The sequence below is a fragment of the Delphinus delphis genome, chromosome 16 (genome assembly GCF_949987515.2).
Source record: "Delphinus delphis chromosome 16, mDelDel1.2, whole genome shotgun sequence".
Classification (NCBI taxonomy): domain Eukaryota; kingdom Metazoa; phylum Chordata; class Mammalia; order Artiodactyla; family Delphinidae; genus Delphinus; species Delphinus delphis.
The window spans coordinates 25125360-25143753 of NC_082698.1; the positions used below are offsets into that span (position 1 = coordinate 25125360).

At 54.1% G+C, this 18394-nt stretch overlaps 1 protein-coding gene across 1 annotated transcript in view; it reads right to left on the reverse strand.

Moving 5' to 3' along the window:
* NEURL1 (neuralized E3 ubiquitin protein ligase 1) overlaps positions 1-18394 on the reverse strand; it is an 80712-nt gene that overhangs the window by 13900 nt on the left and 48418 nt on the right. The window contains exons 2-3 of the mRNA XM_060034135.1: positions 6184-6425; positions 5421-5742 (exon numbers count right to left, since the gene is read on the reverse strand). Of these exons, the coding sequence (XP_059890118.1) occupies positions 5421-5742; positions 6184-6425 (564 nt within the window). The remainder of the gene's footprint in view (positions 1-5420; positions 5743-6183; positions 6426-18394) is intronic.

Genomic DNA, 18394 nt, shown 5'->3' on the forward strand with positions numbered 1-18394 from the left:
GAAACAGGACGCTGGTCAACCACTGCCCCTCTTCGACTCTGCCGGGGCCCTGGTGGCCTATCTGTGCCCAACACACATGGCTGATCCCTGATGCCTGGAGCTCTCACAAGCTCTATTCTGGAAGACATAAGGGGGCCAAAATCCCCATCCCTCAGGGGGTATCTAGACATAATAGGGAGACCAGAGAGACTCATATTTAGAGAAGCTGGGAACTAATGCAGCCCACACTTCTGGGCTCAAGTCCCAGCTCCACCAAGCTGTGTGACCATGGACAAGTTATCAGACCTCTCTGAGCCTCTGTTTTCTTATCTGCAAAATAGGTACAGTAATAACTTTTTTATAATATAGACAAAGAGGATTTCTACTGTATTCTTAAAGAGGACAATATATGATGCAGAACTGCTGATACTGCTTAGACCCCCACTTGCTTCAGGAAGAGGAAGGGTCATGAAGAACACGGTAAGTCAGGGAAGGCTCCCTGGTGGAGGGGAGGGTTTGGTACTGGGCCTTGACATAACTGGCAGAATTTGAGGTGAGCAAAAAAGAAGCACCTGGAAGAGTCTCCGAAGCAGAAAGAACAGCAAGTTTTTTTTTTTAACTAAGAAGAAATGAAGGGCTTCCCTGGTGGCGCAGTGGTTAAGAATTCACCTGCCCATGCAGGGGACACGGGTTCGAGCCCTGGTCCAGGAAGATCCCACATGCTGCAGAGCAACTAAGCCTGTGAGCCACAACTCCTGAGCCTGTGCTCTAGAGCCCACATGCCACAGCTCCTGAGCCTGCGCTCTAGAGCCCGCGAACCACAACTACTGAAGCCCGCGCGCCTAGAGCCCGTGCTCCGCAACAAGAGAAGCCACCACAATGAGAAGCCCGCACACCGCAACAAAGAGTAGCCCCCGCTCACCGCAACTAGAGAAAGCCTGCGCACAGCAATGAAGACCCAACACAGCCAAAAATAAATAAATAAATAAAATTAAAAAAAAAAAAGAAAGAAAGAAATGAAAACCATCAAAAAGGAAGAAATCACTATCAGCATCCTCAGCTCGTTCTCCATCCCAAGAGCTTGGCTCAGGCTCCTTAAGCCAATATTTGCCTCTCAGCCCCTGGCAGCCACAGCTGAAGGTAAATATTGGTTTAGCCTGGGAAGCGGAAGCCCCAGATGGCAGTGTGGCCCTTAGCCGGCCGGGATGCCTCACGCTCTGTACCACAAGCTGAGGCACGCCCGGGACAGAGACCTGACCCCAGGCCTTATCTACGGAGAGGCCCAGGCCTCTCAATGCGGAGCAGCCAGGCTGGCCCACCACCCCAGAGACTGGTGCAGCAGCAGCCTGGCCCCCAGAAAGCTACCCTGAGGGTCTCTGTACATCCTTCTCCTCAGTAGGCAGGTGGGTTCTTTTACCAAGACCTAGGAGGACACCATGAGTCCTGGGGAGCCCCCTAATGGCCTCCTAACACCCTCCTGGGCTCAGCCACAGACATCTTGATGTGGCAGTAAGTCTTCTCACACTGACCTTGTGCCCACGTCAGCTGGGAGGTCTGAATCCCAGGCCCAGCCTGGCTTCTGACTAGTTGGGAGAACTTGGGTAGGCCCCTCCCCATCTCTGGGCCACATGTCCTCTTACTGAAAAACTTGACAGCAAGAAGCTGCTGGAAACTTTCTACTCTCTTGGCTCTCTCCTCTGTGATGCCTGAGCATACCCACACCGGCACACACCTGCTCTGTGCTAGTCCTCCACTACCTTCCCACTTCATCCCATCCCTTGAAGGATCTGCTCCCCGACTGACCGCCAATTCCCCACCTCTGTGCCAATGCACACCCCTCCCGTCTGGCCTAAATTGTTCCTCCTCAACCAGTCCATTCTTTTCACCTCCCCTGGTTTCTGACTTGAAACTCATCTCCTACAGGAAGTCCTTCTGGATTGCTCCCCAGCTGCACCACCACCCCACCCCACCCCAGTTTTATTCTTCAGCCACACTTTTTTGCGGTATTGGATTTAGGTCACCTCAGAGCAGTCATACGGCATGTCCCCCAATAGAAACACTCTTTAAGGAGAGGGGCTGGGTTTCCAATTCTAGTGTCTCCCCCGACCCCTGCACAGCACCTAGGCTGTGGTGGGCGCAGCGGGGTGCGCAGGAACACCCTACAAATGGATTCCTGGCTCACGAGCTTTCTGCCAGGATCCACAGCTGCTCTTCCTGAACCGACACTTCTGAGAGGAGGAGGGAGACCTTGAAAACTGGGATAGGAACTTATCTCTCCAAGTACTAACCACCCCATAAAACTTGTATTTATTTAGTTGCTGGCAGGTCCTTCTTCCTGGAGGTAGGAAGCTGTTATTCTTGGAGATACCAGCCCGGGCTTGGGCCAGGGTGCCCGGAGGGAAGAGGGTGATCTGCTGTGAACTCCAGCATAACAGGGAGCCTGGAAGGCCTGAAGCAGGTCTGCCGGGGCCATGGCACGGGCATCAGGGGGCCTAGGTGATGGTTAGGGCAGTGGGGGGTGGGGATGGGGACCCCACCTGGAGGTGTCAATCAGGGAGAGACATCAGCCCCTACCTCCACTCTGTGGCGGGAAGACGGCCAATCTGTCCATGGCCTGACTTGTGGACCTACTATGTGCCAGGGAGCCCAGGATGTCTCTGGGCTGAGGAGCTCGGAGGGCTTTGGCCACAGGTTCCAGGTGGAGGCAAGAGGGGAGGGGGCAGGCCTCTGGCAGGTAATCTCTAAAGATGAGCCACGGTTTTGGGGGACAATCACCCCAGGAAAGACAGGCCCATCCTCAGAGCCCCCAAGACAGAGAGTGACTTCTTCAGAGGAGAAACTCAGCTGAGGAGGAAGATGAGGGAAAGCAGAGGAGCCGGCGGGATCTGGGTGGAGGGAGAGAGAGGCCCAGAAAGACACAGGTGCACTGACGTGGCAGGTGAGGAGAGAGGAGGAGATGAGAAGTGGGGAGGAGAGGGAGGGAAATGGACCCTGAGACTATACAGGGCAGCAGGTGTGTCCCGGGGGCAGGGGCGCGGAATGAGAGCATAGAGCAGCAGGCCCACCTCCGAAGATGACGTGGGTGCGTCTCTCCTTTCTTCACAAAAGAAATCAATTTAGGAAGAGCAAATCGGGGAGCTATTTTAACCTGCTAATTCATGTTAGGGGCCATAATCAGTGCTTTACAATGCCCAGGGATTATGGTGATTTACAGCTGTGACGGGAATCAGCTGGGCCTTGGCCTTATTGGGTATACAGAGAGGAGGCCGACAGGAAATCCAAATGCAACTGAAAATACCGCGTGAAAACCCATTTATAGTCAAAGAGGCTGGGCCGGGTCAGTGCCTGGGCTCTGCCCCCGGGGGGGGCCCTTCAAGATTACTCTCCAAGCCCCTCCCTCAGCCCCTGAGATTCAGAAGCCCCATCTCACCCAGTAGGTCCCCTTCATCCTCACCCCCATCCCAACCCTCCTGGAACTTATAGGTCCAGCCTAAGCCTCCTCCACCAAGAAGCCTTCCTAGACTCCATCCTCCCACACTGACTTCAGCCTCCTCTGACTTCCTGCTTAAACCCACCGCGGCTGCTGGTGGTGGGGGGGCCGGATGGGGAGGGGGCAGGTAATGCGAAAGGTACTACTTTTGCCATCAGAACACCCAGTTCAAGTCCCAGATCTGCCACACCCATACACGGACAGGACAGGCCTTCCATGGGCCTCAATTTTCTCCCTGACAAATGGGGATAATAATCACTCCCTCCAGGGCCAGCTGCTGGGAGGTGAAATGAGATAACTGGATGGAAACCATCTTGGCAAATGGATGAGATCCTGTGACCACAGCGTTCAGCGATTAACTGTTGTCTCTTGGGTTATGCCCCGATCGTTCTCGAGTGTTTGCTTTGTCTCCCAGTGAGCCTGAGGCTGTCTGTGAGGGGGGCTGGGTCTACCTCGGCCACGCCCCCAACCCTTTCCTTCATCTAACGTCCATCCCACCACTCTCCCCTACCCACACTGCAAATATTCCTCAGGGTCCTGTACACACCAGGCACAAGATTCCACCCTGGAGAGGAAACTAGCTGGGTAAGACACGGATCCCTCCTTCACAAAGAAAGACTTCTAACGATTACTCATTTCTTTGTTTTTACTTTCACAGTCTTTTTTCTTTTTAACTATCTTTTTACTCAAATAAAAGTGTTCTGAAAAAAAAGAGCTTCACTGTTTCTAGGCTCTGAAGTCAGAAAGGACAAAAAGAAAAAACGTTTTTCCACTACCTGCATGGCAGTTTTCTCTGCAGGGATGTGGGGCAGGGATGGGAGATGGGAAGAGCAAACATTGGCTTGAGCAACGACTTGGTACCCAGGACTATGCTGGGCACTTTACTCATAGCCTCCTTAGTTGGATTTAATTTTCCTACCAACCCATTTTACAGATGGAAGATCTGAGGTTCATCCAGGATCCTCCTGGAGACACAGCCAATTTGCCAGTGGGTTGACCTGTACCCAGCCTATGTGTGCACATGCACACACACTTGCCTACACATGCTCAAGTGCAGCAAAGTGGGATTCCTGGACTGGGAGTCAGGTGACCTGGATTCCAGCCCCACCTCAGCCACCAACTCACTGTGAGACCCAAGGAAGTCTGAGACTCTGAGGCCCCTTCCAGCCCTGGCATTTTAGGGTCTGTGTGTGCCCTTGCCAGGAAGCCTGGTACTTTAGCAGCCCTAGAATACTTTCTAATGCCCCTCCTCCTCACCTCCCACAGGATGTCTGCCCTCTCACTCCCCTGTAGTAGCCTTACTCACACTGGGGGCCCAGAAGCAGCCAGAAGAGTCTTAGCCCCCCTCGTGCCTTCTGCTGTCCCCTCCTACCCCTTTCACCCATATCCCTGCAAAAAGGACTAAGGTGGGGTTGGACCTCCTGGAAGGCTGCAGAGCCCAGGGGCCAGGGCTCACCTGGGGCTGAGCCTTGCAGCGCCTCCTAGGGCCAACGACAACTTCCCTGAGCTTGAGGCTGGCCTCCACGGGCCCAGTGAGGGAGTCTGCCTCCCAGGGTTGCTACGAGAACGGCAATAACAAAGTGCCTGGCACACAGTAAGTGCTCTGTAAACTGTAGTTATGATGATTAATATTAATTACTTCCTGGGGGTGAGGGGGTCTTTGAGGCTGCCATACATGATCATGAAGGTCGCACACGGCTCAAAGGCACAACCTGAGGGACCACAGAGGGCAGAAATCTCGCCAGGCTCCACTTGCCACAGCTGTGGGCCTGGAAGAATGGATGCTCTGCAGTTCACATCAAGGCTCCTAGAGCTGTCCCAGTGCCCAGTCAGCCCCAGGGCTGCTACCAGTGGGGGAGGGAGCCCCATGCCTGATAGAACCAAGTCAAGTCAGACCACAGCACCAGAAGTGTGCCCTGCACCTAAGGGGCCAGAGGGAGTGGGCACTCACCAAGTAGCTGGACGCCCCGCGTGAGGCCGTAGACGTCCACCAGGGCCCAGAGCGGGTCGGCTGTACGGACCCCATTGAAGAAGAGCATGGCGGCCGAGTCGTTGATGCGGTAGAAAACACGGCCCTTCTTGTCCACCCAGAAGGCGATGATGTTGCCCTCGTTGGCAAACTCCTCGGGCAGCGCCTTGGCCCAGAAGCCGCTCTGGGACACCAGGTCGGGGCAGGCGTACTTGGGCAGTGAGTCAGGGTGGATACGGGATGGGTCCTTGCTCGTGAAGCCTAGCCGCAGCGCCCCGCTCCAGCAGCACTGCTTCTTGGTGATCTGGGCGGCAGGGGGTTGGCCTCAGACACACCGTCAGTGAGCCCAAGGGGAAGGGGCTGTGCCCTTCTCTGCAGACCACCCCCAGACAGACTCCTATGGGGAGTCACACCACCCAGCTCACCCGCTATTTGGGCTCCTCTCCCTCCCCCAGGAGCCCCCACCAGTCGAGTGAGAGCTAGTTCTCACCTCCCACCATCATCTCCCATCACCTCCCCATGGCCACTCCCCTCTCCCGTTCCTTCTCCGTCATGCAGGGAAGGTTGAGAAAGGAGTAAGGAGGAGGAGAGAGAAAGAGGAGGGATGAAGAAGGGTAGAAGTGCGGTAGGGAGGAAAGAGAAGGGGCAGGGGGTAGTGATGGCTGTTAGCAGAAGGCGGTGCCTGGCAGGAACGTCCAGAGGCCCCAGGGGGACGCAGTGACGGGAACAGGGAGGGAGGCCCCACCTTCAGCCTGACTTGCTCATAGATGAGGACCGGGCGGTTACTGAAGGTGATGGCATTGCAGAAGCTGGCCTGCCTCTTGACGGCCTTGTGGCTGAGGTCCATGAGGATCTGGGAGCCCTTGGTATGTGGGTGGAAGAGCAGTGGCGTGGCCGGGAGCCCCCCACCGGGCAGCACCGGTGGGCAGTACTTCTGCTTGTGGTGGCATCGGTGAGAGGTGACAGGGAAGGGGCCCCCGATGGAGTCTGCAAAGGAACAAGCCACAGCGTCAGAGAATTTGACAGTCCAAGAGCTGGACCAGGGTCCCCTAGGGAAGGGGAGAAGGCTGGGGCATAAGCAGAAGTCACCACTGCCCAGGATTTCCACCATCTTTGCCCCTTAGCACCACTGCCACTTTTTGCCACCTTCCTTCTCCTGCTACCATCTACTGCTATTTCCCACTTCACCACCTACCACCATTTATTACCCATCACCATCCACTCCCACCCTTCACCCGTCTCCCCCCACCATCTGCCCCCACCCTTCACTCATCACCTCCCACCACCACCTACTCCCACCCTTCACCCATCACCTCCCACCACCATCTACTCCCACCCTTCACCCGTCACCTCCTACCATCTGCCCCCACCCTTCACTCATCACCTCCCACCACCACCTACTCCCACCCTTCACCCGTCACCTCCCACCACCATCTACTCCCACCCTTCACTCGTCACCTCCCACCATCTGCCCCCACCCTTCACTCATCACCGCCCACCACCATCTACTCCCACCCTTCACCCGTCTCCCCCCACCATCTGCCCCCACCCTTCACTCATCACCTCCCACCACCGTCCGCCCCACCCTTCACCCGTCACCTTCCACCACCACCATCTACCCCCATCTGTCACAGACCACCAACAACTACCATCTACTGCTCCTCACCAGTATTTACCACCATTTACTTTCCGCCCTCTAGCATTGTGACAAGCCACCATTTACAACCAACATCCAACACTATTCACTGTCACTCACTACCACCACCATGTATTTTACTCAACAAATATTCATTATGTATCTACTGAATACCAAGCCCTGTCCTAGGCACTGAAGATAAGGCATGAAACATACATGGATCCTGTCCTCAAGCAGCCAACAGTCCAGGAAGGGAGATAAGATAGGGACAGAAACTGCAATACAAATGGCAGACAGTAATATGCACCAAAAAGTAGGTCACTTCCCAGGAAGGCCTCCTGGAGGAGGGGAGGAGGAGAAGGCTTTGGAGCTGGACTGACAAGGCTGGGCTGCAGTGAACACTTGACCATGGCGCTGGCACTGGAGACCAGGAAGGTGGGTGAGGCAGCCTCTGCAGCGTCAGCCCCAGGAGCATGCCCATCTCCTCCCTCCTCCGGGGCCACCTCCCTCCTCCCTCCTCCCTCCTCCCTCCTCCCCAGGCTGCCTTCCTGCTTTACACTGCCCATGCCCACAACATCTTGAACACAGGCCGGCCTTTTCGCCCAGGCTTCCTAGGAACTCGGATCTGCTTCAAGAACCCCTAGCCAGGGAGGCACTGTGCTTTCTTCCATAAGCAGGGCTTGGTTCATAAGGCACTTCACAAACATGTGAGGTTGGCATCCAGGAGGCAGGGCAGAGAGAGGAAAGAACATGGGATGTGGTGCCAGGTGGCTTGTGTCTGTCACTAACTGGCCACGTGACCTTGGGGAAGTCACTTCCCCTCCGGCACAGTAAGTGGCCTCCACTCCGTGACTCTAAGCCAGGCATCAGCAGCATTGGTAGCATTAATGCACAGCCTTGGCAGCTGGGGGCTCGGGGTGGGGGGGTTCATTTCTTCCCCAAGATCTGTGTCTCATCCATCAGGAAGGGCAGCTCCTGCCCATCCGGTCATCTTGAGAAGAGACACAGAGGATGGGGAAGATGGGGTGGGGACGTAGAAAACCGCAGAATGTGACTGAGGCCATCTGGGATGTTTCAAATTTTGGTCCCTCCAAGGCAAGAATTTAATAATACAGAAAGCCTGGTTAGCCCAGAGGCCTTCCCCACCCTAAAGAGAGGGGAGGGGTTTCCAGGAAGGGGATGGAAGACAGGCAGAGAGGAGAGAAGGAGGGGAGAATCCCAGGAGGCGGGAAGGCCAGACTTTGGTCCAGTATTTGCACTGGTTTGCAACACTTTGCATCTTTGCTTCCTCCTTCCCAAAGGGCCCCAGACACCAGCATCCACAGTCCAGAGCCAGCCAGACACCCTGAGCATCAGCGTCCTGGCCTCTCTGGAGTTGCTTCCTGCATGCCAGGCCCACGAGTTGAGGGTGGCGCAAGGCGCGGCTCACCTTGCTCTCACGAAGGAACCAAGAATGGCGCTCAAGGGCTTTGAAAGCCACCAAGCAGTGAAGGCTGGAATTGCTCAGAGGAGACCCAGACAGTCTGGGAAGGCCACCCAAAGAAGCTGATTGACCCCTGAATAGCACAGAGCAGGGGAGGTCATTCCATGGAAGAGGACAGTTGAGGTGAGAGCAACGTGTGGCACTGGATATAGGTGCCCCACCTAGAAGAGGTACCCACTGGGCTCAGGCCAGTCTCAGAAAGAGCTTGCCTCTTGCTTTCAAAAAATACCATTGGTGAAAGGTAACGTCATACACTGTTTAGGGCTGTGTACATACGCAGAAATGAAAGCATAAAAGAAGAAATACCTGCTGGGTGAATGGATAACAAATGTGGTACGTCTATACAACAGAATACTACTCAGCAGTGAAAAAGGAATGAACTACTGACAGCAGCAGCAACACGGATGACTTACAAAATCATCACACTGAGCGAAGCCAGTTTTAAAAAAAAAAAAATGCAGATACAGTCCACAGAGCGACTGCAGGGCTTCCACCCCTTTTAAACCCCTTCCTCTCCTTCCACTCTGTCCCACTGGTACCAATTCTATAAAACAGAAACTAAGCTAGAGTGATAATAAGCAGACTGGTGGACCTGGGGATGGTAGGGCCAGGAGGGAATACTTGGGGTGAGAGGTGACAGATGTGTTCACCATCTTGATTGTGGTGATGGCTTCATTGTTACGTGCATATGTCAAAACCTATCCAGTCATACACCTTAAACACCTGTGGTTTAGTGTGTGTCAATTATATTTCAATAAAGCAGTTTTTAAACTTGCTGAGCCCGGCAGCTGACGAGAGCCTCTCCTATGGGGCCCCCACTGCAGCCTCCGCTCAGAATCCATGGACGAACTGCAGGGCCTCAGCTGCCTTCAAAACACTTCCTCTCCTTCCTGCCTATCCCAGTTGGGATCCCGGGGCCCTGGATAAAGAGCCAGGAAACACTGGTTCAGGACAAATATGGTGAAGACACCCAGGGACCAGAGACCCAGGCCCTGGAAGGACCCTTCCCCAGGGCCTCCCACCCACAGGGAGGGTACTGCGTGGGCGAGGGCAGCACAGGCCCAGCCTCCCTGGCTGACAGCCGAACAGATAGAGAATGGGAATGGGGGAACCTTGGTCCCTGGGGGTACAGTGTGCACCCAGACAAGTGACCTCAGAAAAAGGCACGCTCACGGGTACCCACATACACCTGTGAGCACGTGAGGGTAACCTAGGAGACAGAGAAGGGAAAGAGACTTATTCCTGCCCTTACCCATTAGACCAGGAATCGTACATTTACACGTGTAGTGCGTGCACACACATGTACTCATATACACATGGATGCACAAGGCAGTACACACAGAACACACATCTACTACACATGGGCCATACATCTAATAATAATGGCAGCCATTCATCAAGTGCTAACACGTGCCAGGCTTTGAACTGAGAGTTTTACATATACTTACTGGTTTCACCCTCACAGCAAACTGATGAGGTAGGAGGGACAGTATAAGCCCATTTACCTGATGATGAATCAGCCTCAGAGAGATTGAGCGGCTTGCCCAAGGTCACACAGCCAGCAGGATGGGGCTTTCGGAGCCAAACCCAGGCAATCTGACTGCAGGGCCAGGGTCTTAGCCATTCAGCCTTAACAGCCAAGAAAGCATGGGTTTGGATACACTTTTTAAATATGGTCATAACTGATAAAACATGAAAAACATGTTCATCCGTGTCCCACACAGGGGGATACCTGGCATTCTATTATGTTGCCTCCACACTACAGGTGTGCATGCCGCCAGACAGGGAACTGCAAACCGTGTTTTCACACACAGCCCTCATCCATCACTGATAGGATGCAGAACGGTGCAGCCAACGTGGAAAATGGCCTGGCAGCTCCTTATAAGTAAAACACCTACCATATGACCTAGCAATCACGCTCGTGGGCACTTACCCAAGAGAAATGAAGACATCTGTACAATGACCTGTACGCAAATGGACAGTAACTTTATTCAAAATAACCCAAACCGGAAACAACTCAAATGCCCTCCAACTGACGAATGGATAAATAAAACACGGTACATCCACACGATCAATACTACTCTGCAATAAATGAACAGAACTATGACACAACAAGAAGGAACCTCAAAAGCATGTTAAGTGAAGGAAGCCAGACTCAAAAGGCTACACACAGTCTGATTCCATTTGTGTGACAGTCTGGAAAAGGCAGAAGTGCAGACACAGAAAGATCAGTGGGTATCGGAGTTTGGGGAAGAGGAAAGCAACACAAAGATGTTTTTATGGCGACAGAAATGTTCTATACCGTAATTGTGGTAGTGGTTATACAAATTATACATTTATCAAAACTCACCAAAATATACACTTGAAAAGGGTGAATGTTAGTGTCCATAAATTATACCTCAAAAGCAGCAACAATGACTAACAAACCAGGTCTTTATGAAGATGGGAGGAAAGCGGGGCTGGAATCTCTGACCCACAGCCCCCAGCATCCCACCACAGGCAGATCCTAGGATTGGACCATCTGACAGGAGACCCCAAAGCCTGGTCGGGGCTGCCACTCTCAGCCTTAAGTTCCCTCCACTTCAGTGAAGTGGCTGTGCTGTTCCCTGTCCCCTGCAGGTCTGAAGAGAGCACTCTGGCAGCTGCAAAGCAGCTTCACCGATTCCTGGGCCTGCTAAGTGCTGTGCCGGCCTCTTCCTGCCCACAGAGACCAGTGTGGTCTCTGCCCACTGAGCCACCTCTGTGGGAGCGACGTGAAAACCCTTTCTGACTTGCTGGGCATCTCCTGCCCATGGACCACGGTCACTTGCTGCTCACCAGGCCCCCGTTGAATTCCTGACCGTAACCCGCCAGCCCCACCATGTTCCCAGGCCCCAGTGGAGTCCGAGCACCCCACATCTAACCTGCCAATCCCACCTCTGAAATAAACATCCCTGGGCCCCGCACCCTCCTGTCCTCCCCACCGCCGTGGCCCTAGCCCAGTCTTCATCACTCCTCTTTGAACAAGGGCCAGGGCCGCCACGTACAGCCACGTAGGCTCTGCCCTACATGCCTCCAGGGAGCGCCATTCTTGTGGGCTACAATAAGAAATACAACCTTCACAGGTATCCAACGTGGCAGCCCTGACCAGGGAGATCACCCCCTCCCCAACCCCTGCTGTCCCTGCTTCTGCTACCTCCCTCCTCCATCTCAGCTGGTATTATGATCCTGGGTGAGGAAGGAGAGAAAGCAAAATGAGAATTAATCCTGAGCACAGCTCTGATGCCAAGGGCCAGAGGGACAGCTGGGGGTAGGGCTCCCTCCCTATACTTTAACATACACTATGACCCCTTAAAATCCCCATTCTATGGATGAATGAGTTGCAATTCAGACTGGTTAACCAACTCGCCTGAGGTCACACAGCAATTAAGTGGCAGAGCTGGGACCTGAACCCTGATCTTCCAAAGCCACATCCAGGGTCCTTTGCCCTACTCAGAAGCTAACACTAGAGTTCATTTTCCCCAGGAGCCCAAGATGGCAGGCATAGTGGGGAAAGGCTGTGTGGAGGAGGTGTTGGCCAGTCCCAGCCAGGGGAGCGGCCACAGCAAAGGGCCTGAAGACGCTGGGCCTGTGAGCTGCACAACTGCTCTCCCAGTGGCCAGCGGTCCTGGGTAGAGCCCCAATCTCGCCATCTGCTCCCAGCAGAGCTCCCAGGGAGGCTCCCCTTAGTGACAGGTTTACAGGCGTTTCGGGAGCCACAGTGGGAGCACCCCGTCAGGCGAGGCTGCTGCTGACACACTGGAAGCTCCCCCACCCCACCCCGGCAGCCCATTCCTCCTGGGCATTTATGAGCTGCCAGACACAAGCCTGGCCAGCCCTCCGGGTGACCCTCAGCCAGCTCCGGACCACATTCCTGCCTCTCGGTGGGGTCCCAGGCAGAGATGCCAAGACACAATGTAGCCTCCGGAGTGACCTTCCTACTGCCCCCGCCCACACTCTGCCCCAGAACCAGCCTGACAGAGCCCCGAGTGCCCAGGCTCTGTTGAGTTGGGTTGCCAAGGAGAGAGGGAGGGAGCAATGACAGTTGAAAATAACCAACCTCTATGTGGCTGAACAGGCAGTGTCTTCATTACACCCCCAATGACACAGGTCCTCAGAAGTGAAGTTACTCACCAAGGTCACCCAGCCAGAGTAAAGAGCCCAGATGTGAACCCAGGCCTGCTGCCTTCAAACCCAACTCTGAGACCCCATTTTTCTCATCTGTAAAATAGGGACCATGGCAGACCTTCCTGGTATTCTTGCAAGAATTAAAGAGATGCTGTATTTAAAACGAATCTAGTAAGTAGCTGCTATAATAATAGTTATTAATAATTCTATTATTAATAATAGTTGCTAATAATTATATTATTGTTGTTGCAATTGACATCAATCTGTACTCTCCTACGCCTTTGCTCAAGCTATTTCCCCTGCCCTGCATATCTTCTCTCCCTGCCCCACCCACGCCTCTCCAAATCCCACCCATCTTTCAAGGCCCAGCTGGATCCCACTATGTTCTGAGCCTGTGGACCTGAATACCAGTGCTGACACGATCATTTGCATCTCCAATGAGGGAGGCTTACCTCACTTTCTGGACAGTACAAGACAGGGCAAAGAGCACGAGCCCTGGAGGCAGGAGAACGTGGTTTCAAAACCCGGCCATGCCACAGACTTGCTGTGTGACTCTGGGCAAGGTGCTTCACCTCTCTGGACCTTAATTTTTTTCTTTGTAAAACAGGGTCATCATAGCTGCCCTGCCCACCTCTCCAGGCCATTGTGAGAACCCAGTGAGTTCACAGGTGTGAAAGAATGTTTCAGACTTTAACACCTGATTCCAACATAAGCCTAAGGTCTTATTATTTCTTATAAAAGCAACAACCACCACCACAGGAAATGATCTGTTCATTTACGCCCAGTGGGAGGCCAGACACTTCTATTTTAATTTATCCCAGACGCCCTAATCCCAGATTGCCAGGGTGGTCCTGACTTGGGGCTAGTTTACACACAGTCACTGAACAGGGCTCCCTCTGGGGGAAAAGCTTGGGAGATTCGGGAGAGCAGGTGGGGGAGGGCCCTGAGTGAGATGAAAGTAAAACTACACAGAGGTGAATTTCTCTGGGTTCCCCCTCAAGGGGCCCACCTCCCTTACCTGCCTCTAGCCTCAAGGGCTGGCCCAAGCCCCTTTCTCTGCTGGGAACCATTCCTTCCTCCTTCCCACCTATAAACCTGCCTTTCTCTCACTCTTCCTTCAGACCTTGATTTTAAAGCCCCCTTTCTCCCAGAAGTCTCTCTGATCCCCAGACCAAGTCCAAGGATCCCATATGCCCCTAAGAGAGCATCCATCACCCCAGCAGCCTTTCTCAACTCTGGATCCTCCACAGAATTAAGCCCAAATGCCTTGAAGCACCCACTATATGTAATGCACTGACTTGTCTTCTTCACACCCAGGATGGTTCTGGGCATGTGCCATCCTTGGTAGAGGTCGAGTCACTCAGACCATTTTCTGTGCTCTGTGGTGCAGCTCTCTGGCTAGGAACGGCTTCAGGGTTATTTGCGTGTCTCCCTGATGGGCTGTGAGCCCCCCGAGGGCAGAGACCATTGTCTTTTTTTTTTTTTTTTTTTTACTGCTGTTTCCCCAGGGCCTAGCTCAGAGCACACAGCAGGTGCTCAATAAAAGCCATTGACTGAACTGCTGCTGTTCAGTTCTTCAATCCACCGATAACTGGCAAGTGTCCAAGGAGCACCTACGTGGTGCCTTGCCCTTTCTGGTGTCCTGTGGAGAAATTAGAGAAAGAGGAGACCAAAGGGACAGCTTCCTTCACTGCCCAGCACCAAGATTCCACACTCCATGTCTGACTACAGCCCTGCCTGCTCCAGAACCTTCCAGCACTCCCCACTTGCCTGCAGGAAGGAGAAAAATCGCGAGTTTTTTTTTTTCCTGTATCAGGCACCTGATTCCTTTCTTGTACAACCTTGTCTCATTCTCCCAAGCCCTGAAAGTTAGGGATCTGTGGGAAGCAGCCTCGAAGATGCCCCAGTGATCCCCACCTCCACCTCCTAGCAGTCCCCTGTAATCCTGTAAGCCCATTTGTAATCCTCTCCCCTGGGGTGTGGAGTGGACCTAGAAATTAGCTTCTAACAGCTGAAGTAATGGGATGGGACTCCCAAGACTGGGTTATAAAAAACCTTTGGCCTGGGCTTCCCTGGTGGCACAATGGTTAAGAATCCTCCTGCCAATGCAGGGGACATGGGTTCGATCCCTGGTCCAGGAAGATCCCACATGCCGCGGAGCAACTAAGCCCGTGTGCCACAACTACTGAGCCTGAGCTCTAGAGCCCAAGAGCCACAACTACTGAGCCCATGTGCCACAACTACTGAAGCCCACGCGCCTAGAGCCCGTGCTTCACAACAAGAGAAGCCACGACAATGAGAAGCCCACACACTGCGATGAAGAGGAGCCCCAGCTCGCCGCAACTAGAGAAAGCCCGTGCACAGCAATGAAGACCCAACACAAACAAAAATAAATAAAATTAGTTAATTAATTAAAAAAAAAAACCTTTGGCCTCTCTCTTGGTTACTTTCTCTTACCTCTCTCGGGTCGCTCCCTCTGGGGAAGCCAGCCATGTAAGGTAGCCCTGTGGAGAGGCCCATGGGGGAGGGACCAGGGACCACCAGTCACCATGTGAGTAAGTCTGGATGTGGCTCCGCCTCCAGGCAAGCCTTCAGATGAGCCTGCAGCCCCAGCCAACAACGTGACCGTAACTTCACAAGGGACATTAAGCTGGAGGCACCTAACTAAACCGTGTCAAGATTCCTGACCCACAGAAAATGTGAGATAATTAAATGTTTGTTTGCTGTTTTAAGCCACTAACTTTTGGGGTATTTTGTTATGCAGCAGTACAGATCACTTAGTTCCATCTTATAGATAAGGACACAGAGGCTCTGAGAGGTAATAACTTGCCCAGGGTCACACAGTTAGTAAGTGGTGGAGCTGGGCTCTGAACTCAGATCTGTCTGGCTGTGCAGCCATCCTCACTGGGCCACAGCTAGCTGGCCAGCATGCTCGGTCCCCTCTGCCCTACATGAACGCTCCACTCCACCCTGGTCAGTTTCTCCATGACCTCTGCAGCCCCCATGAATATGCCTTTGTCATTTAGGGTTAGGGGCCACGTTAGCACCCAGTCATCTGCCCCAGAGAGCTCGGCTACGCGTACAGCAGGTCCTGCTGGTCCCTGGAAGACCGAATGAATCCACAGTGACGAGGTGGGCAAAGGAGAGTGGCAGGGAGTGGGCAGGAGAGGCACCCTCACGGCCAAGCTAATCTCCACATGGAGCCTCCTGCTCTCACTCACTCCACGGCATCCCAGGCTCTGACGTTTCCAGCAACCAGATGTGCATAGAGGTGCGTCTCCCAATATCTTCACTTCAGGGAGGGAACCAGCCCTCCTCCTACTCCTCCCCTATCCCACCCCAAGATTCCAGATGATAACCATTCTGAGTTCGCCTCCTGGTCCCTGTCTTCCCAGCGCCCCCCACCCCCCAAAGCCCCCAAGCCAGGCCTGAGAGAATGAGGGGGAGCATGGCTCAGTCACATAAACCCACACACCACGCAGACCATCACCCTCAGTTCCCCTGACACAAATCCACACTCACTTGCGTGCACATGTGTGCACATACACACAGTGGGCGTGCGCCTAATGTGGACACAGCACCCAGGGAACGCTCTGTCCCGGGGGCCTGCCAGGGCTGGAGGAGACAGAAGATGCAGTCTTGGTCCTTAAAGGCAGACAGGCGCTTGTCTGTACACACGAGCACACACGGGCCTGGAGGAACCTTCGGGGAAACCTTCACATCCGTTTACAGAGTGCTTGCTGTGTACCAGGCAGGCTGCCCTTTATGCCAGTTAGCTCACTTACTCTTTCTACAGCCCTTCCAGGTAAACCCTCCCACCCCCAATTTATGAAAGTGGACACTGAGACTCAGACAAATAAAGGCACTGACCCCAAGTCACACAGCCAGTAAGAGCAGAACAGGATTCAAATTCTCACCAAGAACACGTGTCCCACTCCCTCTCCAGCCCTACCTGGCCTGTCACCCAGCTCAGGGCTCACATCTTCCACCCCATCGCCCCCCCCCCCAGGCCACCTGCAGCTCCAACTGCGATGTGGTCCAGCAGCCCGGGGCCCGTGCCCCACACTCTTCCCTCTTACTCAGTGACCAAGCATCTGCTGGGTGCCACCGGGTGCCAGACACTGGGCTGGGTGAAGAGAACACAGATGGATCAACCTGATTCCTCCCTCCCCACCGCCTCTGGAGCCTACAGGCACAAGTGGGGTGTGTGTGTGTGTGTGTGTGTGTGTGTGTCACGTATGTTCAAGACACACCTGCCAGGCTCTGGGGAGCTCACCTTGGCCTAAAACTCCAGAGCTGCTGCCGGGAGAGAGGAGGCTCCTTCTGTGCTAATCCCAGATCTCCCAAGTCCATGGGATGGCCTGTCCCCTGCTGCCTAAGTGAGAATTAGGAACCCAAGGAGGGGAAGCAGGGAGTTAGCTGCCGAAGGGATGAGGTCTGGATTCCCTCTGAGCCGCTAACTATGCAACCTCAGTCAGCCATTTCCCTTTCCGAGCCACAGCATCCCCTTCTGTAAAAGGACAGTGGGAACCGATCTCTCAGGTCCCTACACCCCAGCAACTAGGATTTGCGGGTCCAGAGACCTGGGGGTGACATGTATGTCTGGGCGCATGTGTGTGTGTCATCCGCATATCAGCCCCTCAGCAACGGGCCCATCCCTTGCCCTGAGGCGGGGGGGAGGAGCCTTAAAGAAAGTAAAGGAGGAGGGCAGGGAAGAGGAGGGGAGGGTTGGGAAGGAGAGGGGAGGGGGGCTTCCCAGGATCGGGGCTGCCTCGCTCTGTGCTCTCCCCACCCCCATCCTGCCCTAAAGACAGGGAGCAGCTCTGGAAATCTGCCTGATGAAAAAGATCAAGCATGTAACTGCTGAAACCATTTTCCAAATGAGAATTCATCTCTCCCAAGGGTCCCCTGCCAGGCTGGTCCCAGAGGAGCCGGACTCCTCACCACCAGCGCACCCGCGCGCGCGCGCGCACACACACACACACACGACTCGCGCAGAAACATTGACCTCTACAGAATAACAGTCTCACAAATGTGAAACTGTGTGGCTGCTCACACATGGAAACGCAGACACAAAATATTCAGTCTCTTAAATATGGCACAGATAGTGACACATTATGTGGGTATACACAGAAAAAGACCTAAAACCCAGATACACACGATCTGCAGTCACCAGAAACAGAAACAGCCAGGACACGCCCACAAACACACAACTAGATACGCCCACACAACCCCTCACCTCTCACTGTAACCCGGCAACCCAAAATTTTCAGCTCGAGCCAAATCAGACCCCCAAGGCGCACGTGAAAATACCAGCAGGAGCCATGTAACTATGTCCTCAGGAGTCAGGCTGCTGAGAGCACCCCTAGGAAGGAGTGAACCCCCTGCACCTCCCACTCCCCACAACTCCCCTCCCAGAAGGGGGTGAAACCAAAGCCACTGGGGCAGCCAGTGGACAGGTGTGGGGACACGTATGTACGGACACGGGTGAGGACATGTGTGGACACGCATGCAGGGTCCTGGCTAAGGGGCCATGCGGGCACAGGCAAACACCCCCTCGCCCCAACTCCCAACTCCCATCGCCTGTTAGTGTTGATGGCGGGCTGAGGCCGGGGCTGGGGCCAGGGCCAGCTTACAGGGGACCCAGGCTGAGGAAGGTGGTCCAGGTAAGCGGTTGGAGGCCAAGGCAGA